An 8311-nucleotide genomic window follows, 5' to 3' on the forward strand; every position below is an offset into this window, starting at 1 on the left:
ATAATTCAAATTTGGTCAATTTTGAAGCTTTGAGTCTTGACATTGCCCGGACTCAGAGAGCTTGCTCACTACTACTTTCAAACTTCACAAGACAACCCTCTTCAATTCAAACAATGGAGCCCCCAGCTCTGAAGCTCGTAATGGTCCAAGGCCCACGCAAAGGCGAGTCCATAGAATACCAACCCGGATCCAACATCCGAATCGGCCGCATCGTCCGCGGCAACAACCTCCCTATCAAAGACTCCGGCATCTCTTCCAACCACCTCTCTATCGATTATTCATCCGGATCCGGATCGCCCAAATGGATCCTCCGCGACCTCGACTCCTCAAACGGTACTATCCTCAACGGAACCAAGCTACAACCAAACACGCCTCACGATCTCTCCGACGGCGATTCTATCAAGATCGGCGAGTACACTTCCATCCTTGTCAACATCGTTTCCAGCCACGATGAGAGCCAACTCAGACGGAACCCTAGGCGCCGAGCCGCCCAGGCAGTTTCCGTGGAACAGGTTTCAGAGATTCGCGGCCGGAGAGGTAGGGTTTTGAAAGAGGCAGAAGAAGCTGAGAAAGGCGAGGTTTTGGACACTAGGAATCGGAGGAGAGCTCCTCCGAGAAAAGCTAAGGTTTTGAAGAGTTATGAAGGAGAAGAAGAGGAAGTCCGGAATGGTGTTCCTGAAATTGTGGAACCAGCAGCAGATAATCGTGGCCGGATGGGCAGGGTTTTGAAAGAGAGCGAAGAAGCTAAATGCGATGAGAAAATTGAGGATTTGGACAATCGAAGAAGAGCTCCTTCGAGGAAAGCTAGGGTTTTGAAGAGTGAAGAAACAGAGGAAATTGGTCTTGAATCGGAGAAAGATAAACCAGGGCAGAAAACAGGCACGCGGCGAACTCGGAATGTGAAGAATGTGGTTTCGGATTCAATGCTAGAGAAGATTCCGGAGAATTCTGGAGTAGAGTGTGCAGAAGTGGAGGTTAAAGGTAAAAAGAAGCGAGGCAGGCCAACGAGGAAGAATTTACGTGAAGAGCTGCTTGATTGTAATCTAGTTGATGAGTTGGAGAATGCAAAGGAGACGAATTATGATGAAAAAGCTGTAATTGATGTTGATGAAGGTGCGGCTGTGAATGTAGTTGTTGTTGATGATGATAAGGTGGAAAATGAGGGTGAATGTGGTGTTGAGGAATTGGAGAATGTGGAGGAAATAAATTTGGAAGAAAAAGTTGAAATTGATGTTGGTGATGATAATAAGGTGGAAAGTGAGGGTGGTTGTGGTGTTGAGGAGGGGTTTGATTTGGAGAAGGGGACGCTCGGGGAGTGGTTCAATTATTTGGAGCTTCATTTGCCAAAACAGATCATTGACGCGACTGAGGAGATGATTGTAGGTATGAGAAAGAAAGCCGAGCGAGTTCATGAATATATGTTGGAGCAGAGGAAAGCGAAGGGCAAAGTTCTGGTTGGATAGAGGGAGAAGTGGCTCGGTTATCTGGTAATTGATAGCTCATAGCTTAATGGCTTTATTTTTTGAATTATGTATTGTATGTTGCCTTAGAATTGTATCTGAGCTATGCATTCATATCTATTTCTATTTTGGATGATACAATGTTATTTTTGTTGGTGGGCTTGTAGTCATTGGTCTTGTTAAAGGAGTGTCAAGGCTATTGGGAAATATATTTAGGTGTTTAGATGTTTTCAATGTACAAATTTAGGCACATACGTATGAATGTATTAGATAATCTTTGGATCAATGAGATGGCTGTGCATGTTTATCTGGAACACACGAGGTTCTTTCAAGGCCCTTCAGGTCCTAACAAGACTGGTATTTCAACAGGATGGTTTGGACATGTAAAAACTTTCCCAAATTCTGTTGCTGCTGTGCATGTTGTTTTTGAATCTAATGAGTGTAATACAAGTCACAAGTTGAATTGTTTTGGGCTGTAAGGAGAGAAATCAATTTGATACTATTTTGTTCATCTTTTTCTTCTTCTTGTTGATAAGTATACTATTTTGTTAATCTATTAGTGTGTTCTAAAATTATAAAATGATAAATTTACAGTCATATTTTAATTAGCATATCATGCTTCCATTGATTGTATGGATTTCGTATGCAATATTAATTCTGGATGTCATACTCTATATGCCGAGTCCAATTGCTTGGTATAAATTTTTTTTTGGAGCCCTGGTGATCACTGAAGACTAAGTTTTCTATACCATGATTCAAAATCTTATGCATGTAGGTCTTAGAAGTATCCCACATATTGAAAGTGCTGCTAATAGATATGAAAGTTCTATAAAACAATCCTACCAGGTCTTTCTACCATGGACCATGTACTCTTCTGGACCTTCTGGTTAATAGTGGACGTCATGTGTCATTAGTTAACTCTGCTGAAATAATTTGGGCTTTGATGTGGGGGCTTGAACACTTGAGAAGCTAGGTTTTAACTTTTAATTGATGGTGCGTCAAGGCAAAGGTAGTTCAAAAGTGTCCCAAATGCTATTTTGTGCTGCATCTAAGGAGACACAAACACCTGAAACAAATTTGGAGTTAGATATGGGAGAAAATGGAATTGGAAGGACCAATTTCTCAGACATTGTTAGAGATGTGTCGGCTGATATGGTGGGAACTGCGTCTAGGAATGGAAAATATGATAACTATGGGTCTTCAAAGAAGATAAAAGCTGATGGAAATATTTCTTCAGATTCCTTGTGTTCTGATACTATTGAGAAGGACTGAAGCTTAGGAAGGTTGCAGTGAAGACTACAGAGCTGTGCAAGTGAAAGAATAGCAGTATTTATGCTTACATGAAGTTTACAGTCTATTTTTTGGGCGTTTTGCCAAATAAATTATACAAATCCATCCACAACGGGTGCAAAGGGCCTAAAACACATTAATGTATGACGGATTAGCTACACTACAAAAAAGGGGCTTGACGATATCCCCTTCGAATTAGGAGGAACTAATTTTTCAAGATAAGTGCTACACGATTTTCCCCTCCCTTTCAAGTGCAATATCTCAGTGATAGTCTCATGTATTGGACCTCACTTATTAAGGGCGGGTTTTAACCCCATACGTGAAGGCAGTGTTAGAATTATAATTAAATGAAGAGATTCATCATTTCCTAACATCTTAAACTTTTTGGACAATAGGTAATCTATCAATTATTACTGTCACACGTGTCAGAGGGGTTATGTGTTTGCACTTGTTTGTACAACTATATTTTGGAAATCTTCTAAACAAGCATGTATTGCCAAGTTCACAACGGAATTAAAATTTATCTCATTGGATAAAGCAAGTTAAGATGTAGAGTGGCTTCATCATTTTTTGGATGATATGCCAATGTGGATGAAACTTGTGTCTCACATTTGTATACATTGTTATAGCAAATCAGCAATTGGTAGAGCACAAAGTTGTATGTACAATGGTAAGTCTCAACATATATTTCGTAGATATAAATCATGAGACGATTGCTCTTAAATGGAATTATCTCCATTAACTAAATAAAGTCAAAAGATAATATAGAGGATCATCCTTTAACCAAAGATTTGAGTAGAGAACAAGTAAATATGCTCATCAAAAGGAATGGGTTTAAAGCCTATGACCTAAAAGTTCCATGATGGCAACCCTATCTAACTGATTAGAGATCCCAAGATCTAGGTTCAAAGGAACTGTGGAGACTAGTTTTATCACTATGGAGATAGCATCTCCTATCCATTGTCCAATGATGAAATAATGATGTCTACAAGCGATATTCAGGATAAATTTTTATTTTAATGATTCTTATCATAGTTTTAAAAACTGGACCGGATCGGCCGGTCCGACCGGTTCAATCGGGAACCGGTCATCAATCCGGTCCGGTTATGTTAAAAAACCGAAATTAACATAAAAACCGCGAAATAGTAAAAACCATCCGGTTCAACCGAAAAATCGGAAACCGGCACGGTTAAACCGGTTACTGATCGGTTATTTATTTTTTGTCCTTTCCCAGCCTAAAGACTAACCTAAGAATCTGAATCTCACTCTCATTTTGTCATTTTCACTATCTCTGCCTTGCCCTCTCCGCCGCACCCAAGCTCAACTCATTGAACTCGCCGCTCACAGCCTCTTCCTTGCCGATCACAGCCTCTATGCCTCGCCGCTCACAGCTCGCCCTCTCCGCCTCACTCTCTTTGCCTCTGCACCTCATCGCTCACACTCTCTGCCCTTTGCCTCGCCCTCTCCGCCTCACTCAAGCTCACACTATCTTCCTCTCTGCCTCGCCCTCTCCGCCTCAAACATTTTTCCTCCTCTCCGCCTCACTCAAGCTCACACTCTCATCCTCACGGGTTTGAAGTACTGGGTTTTTTTTTTTTTTTTTTTTTTTTTTTTTTTTTTTTTTTTTTTTTTCTTTTTGGGTTTTTTCCTTCTCATCCTCACGGGTTCTCGGTCTTGCGACTCTCGCCCTCGCCCTCTAAAGTGCTCTGCTCTTGCTTCTCGGCTTCATCAGGTAACATTCTTTTCTTTTGATTTTGATTACTTGATTTTGATTTTGATAATTTTCTTTTCTCTGTTCTGTTTTTTTTTTTTTTTTTTTTCTCGGCTTCATCTCAGGTTCTACATTTTTTGTGGTTGGGGTTGGATGGTAACTTGGGTGGATTTGAAGCAAAGCAGGGAGAATGATAAGCCAAGTCACCATTTTGTATAAATTGTTGAGTCTGTTGAATAGAATATGAATGTGTATCTGTTGAATAGAATAGAATGTGAATGATAAGCCAAGTCACCATTTTGTATAAATTGTTAATTGTTTTTCCCTGTAATTGCCTAATTGGAGGAGGAGTTTTTTGATGGGCTTTCAATGACTTGTTGATAAATGTTGTAAATCAGTAAATGTGTGGGAGTGAACTCTTTGTGATGAGCTAGCCATGAGCTTAATTATGTTTTTAGTATATTAAAAAAATTATTAATTATTTATATAATTTAAATAAATATTAATTAAATTATTTATGACATCATCGGTTCGACCATCGGTCGGACCCCGATCCGACCATAAAATCGATAATTTGCTCATTTTTCGGTTCTTTCACCGTACCGGTTTTTAAAACCATGATTCTTATATCTTAGAAATCCAAGTGGAGTATAGTAAAATACTCTTAATAAGAATTCACCTATATAAGTGTGAATTTGGCCAATTCTATGAGAGTTTCACAACTGAATCCTCTATAGCACTTTATGAAAATCAAGAGTTGGTCAAGGTCAAATTGAACACAATCATAAAGAACGAACTATGTTAAAAAAGGAGTTGTGTGAATTTTATTATCTTAGTATACACAAACGATTGAACACTTCAAGACATCATGTTCACTTATTAGCCAATATATTTGATAATCTTTCATGGAGGAAGGTTCAAGGCTAAAAGATATATATATATATATATATCTTGATACAATGACTTTCTTCTACTCTTTCTGTCTGCATAAACATTTGTATTGTGTTTTCTCAATTTTCATTCAATGTGGAGGATTGTTAGATAAATGTGGTTTGCAAGTGTTTAGGTGGCTAACTTTGAGCTAAGGTAAAACTGGGACCCACATGTTTTTTGCAGTGAGTACTCCTTGTCAGGAAATTCAGGTCATGTGGTCACATGGCCAAAGCCATTAAGGAGTAAATGAGAAATTGACTCCTATATATACAATTCCCATTTGAAGATGAATTTAATTGGTGAAATCCTTAAGTACCACATTGAAAAGGAATTAGACATTTTATGAGTTTATATGCTTTCCGCCTACCTACACCAAGTCAAGTCGAATTAGGTTGAGCTACTTGTGTGTCTATAAATATTTCGTCTCTCATTCATTCTAGATTTTTTTTTCGTAGTTAATTTTCATTCTAGATAGTTTTTCTTCCTATAATTAATTCTCAAGCATAGAGTCTATGAGAAATAAAGATACACAATTTTGTTTGCTAAGCATTTAGATTAATATTGTTTGTGTTTCTTTTTGTTTATTGCTGTAGGGTCCCAAATAATATTATCAACAATATTAGCAATTCAAAATAACAATCACGCACAAGAACAAAAAATTTACGTGAAAAACCCTTTCTCTTTGAAGGGAAAAACCACGGGACAAATTCCGAATAATTTCACTATATCAAATCAATTACAATAGTTTTTTTGTGTATGTCTCATGGCTAAAGAAAAAATCTCTATTGTTTTCTTTGCTCTCATTTGGGGTGTCCAGCCAGATCCAGAACTCGACCCACCCGCCCAAATCGTTCGATTCGGCCCGAGAACCGACCGACCCGACACCGATGACGGGTCAGCGGTGGGTCTCTGCTCCCTGAACCCGAAAACAGCGGGTCAGTTGGCGGGTTCGAGGCTGAGAAATCGATATTTAACTGACCCGACTGTATCTGACCGAAAATCGCTCATTTTCTGTCCAATCTGTTGAGATCTGACCTGAACTAGAAGGAAAATCACCCATTTTCTGTTCGATATGCCGAGACCTCATCGAGATCCGGCCAGATCTTGCTGAGATCGACCTGATCTCTTGGAGATCGTCGAGATCTCATCAAGATCAGGTCAAGTCTTGCCAGATCCGGCGATTTTTGGCGAAATTCGGCAGATTTTTGCACAACCCGAAACCGACCGAGGACCGATATGAACCCGGTGAAAATCCACCACCCGAACCGACTCCGTTCACCGGTCGACAGCGGGTCTTGAAGTGATTGGGTTGGTTCCGGGTTGAGCACAAACCCAACCCGGACTGACCCGTGGACAGCCCTAGCTCTCACACACACTAATTATCTTTCTCAAATGTGACAACACTTTACTTTTTTTTTTTTTTTAATTTTTTTTTTATTTTTCTTCTCCCTGCACAGCTCTCTCTCTTGGCTGTCTTCTTTCTCTAAGTGACTTGCTTTTGGCTGCTCTCTCAATTCACTTGTGTGTACCAAATTTTAGCAACACACGCATGCCTTTTATATAAAAGCATGCCCTCACACTCTTCAATCAATTAGGAGTAGGAATCTTGGTACACCACGTATAGTACTTTGCAAGGAATTAGGACTCCTTGCTATTCAAGCCTATCACAAACTCATTAAAGAGTAGTGATTAGATGCGGTTGGACTCCTAGAAACACACAAAGTACAAACTGACCATGATCTCTTATTTCAACTTGATATAGGTGTCTTCATCACTTGGGCTTTTGTTCTTCATGGGCTGGACTACGGTGCATGTGCACCCAACAATTGCTAATGTATCAAGATAGACGACTAAAAGATTTGAAGACCCAATTTTGAGGGGAAAAAATCTATCTTAATGAGATAGTTTCGAATACTAGCATTGTTGTAGTCAGTGAGTATTTTTATTTGTTTTACAGAAATCCATTTGTTGAACTTGTATAAAAAATCTATTTATAAGTATTGTTTTTAAATATTTTTATGTTCTTATTTACTTAATCACAAAATTAAATTATTTCCTACAATTATTTCCAACATGGAATACAGATTTTACATTGTAAAATGGTTTGTACCAGAGACCTTGAACTACTTTTCTCCACATTCTAAAATCTCCCGAAGAAAGTGTTTCGAATAACTTACTGTTTTCCCTTACTTTTCAACACCAGCCCTTCAAGAATCGGATAACTGAGAATTAGAAAGAAGAATGAAAGGAAAACTTGTCCAAACATCTCCTCCAAATTCTTCTCAATTGTCACTCTTCTTACTCCACAGAAGAAGCAAACAATATTTAATATGACCAATATAAACAAGGGTACCATGAACATGGCAGCCCCTTCGAAATCAAATTTACCTTTTTCATATTTCTCAAGCTTTTCTTTGTCAACAGCTTTATTTGTTAAGCTTAAATTCACATTCTTTTTGCTTAAACACTTCATGATGGCGTCCAAAAATCCAAATAAGCACCCCGAAATTGACCCTATTATGTATATTCTTTGCTCATTCCACCAATCCTTAGTTGAGCCATCACTTGAGAGGACCTCATATAAGTGCTGGAAAAGGGAGGACATGTAAATTGTTACAAACACAGCAAACCATGGGTCTGAAACCTGTAATAACAATTAAATAAAGTATGTTAGATTCAAGAGGCACACTTCATGATTCATACCGTACGGGACAAGATTATACAATTTATCCCTTCTGGATAATCATAGAGATAGTGGCTATTGCCTATTGGTCCTTTTTTTTTTTTTTTTTGGCTGAATAAAAAAAGGGGGTCTCCAGTATGGCCTCATCGACCCCACACCATGTGACGACAATAGGTAATACCACGTGTACCACACAGTCCTTGCTAAGGCTATCATTCGATTCGCTCCTCTTTG

General features: G+C 38.8%; 1 protein-coding gene across 3 annotated transcripts; it reads left to right on the forward strand.

The window, feature by feature from the left end:
• Positions 1 to 7173, forward strand: LOC115993630 (FHA domain-containing protein At4g14490-like). Of its 3 annotated transcripts, none has more exons than XM_031117576.1 (2): positions 1 to 1487; positions 7157 to 7173. In XM_031117576.1, the coding sequence occupies exon 1, from the start codon at positions 114 to 116 to the stop codon at positions 1461 to 1463; it is 1350 nt and encodes a 449-aa protein (XP_030973436.1). In that variant the 5' UTR covers positions 1 to 113; the 3' UTR covers positions 1464 to 1487; positions 7157 to 7173. The 3 variants fall into 3 exon arrangements, with proteins under 3 accessions (XP_030973436.1, XP_030973435.1, XP_030973434.1); XM_031117575.1 differs by lacking the exon at positions 7157 to 7173 and adding an exon at positions 4587 to 4814; XM_031117574.1 differs by lacking the exon at positions 7157 to 7173 and adding an exon at positions 2236 to 3730.
• The last annotated feature ends 1138 nt before the right edge of the window (positions 7174 to 8311 follow it).

Source organism: Quercus lobata, chromosome 6 (genome assembly GCF_001633185.2).
Source record: "Quercus lobata isolate SW786 chromosome 6, ValleyOak3.0 Primary Assembly, whole genome shotgun sequence".
In the NCBI taxonomy this organism is placed as follows: Eukaryota; Viridiplantae; Streptophyta; class Magnoliopsida; order Fagales; family Fagaceae; genus Quercus; species Quercus lobata.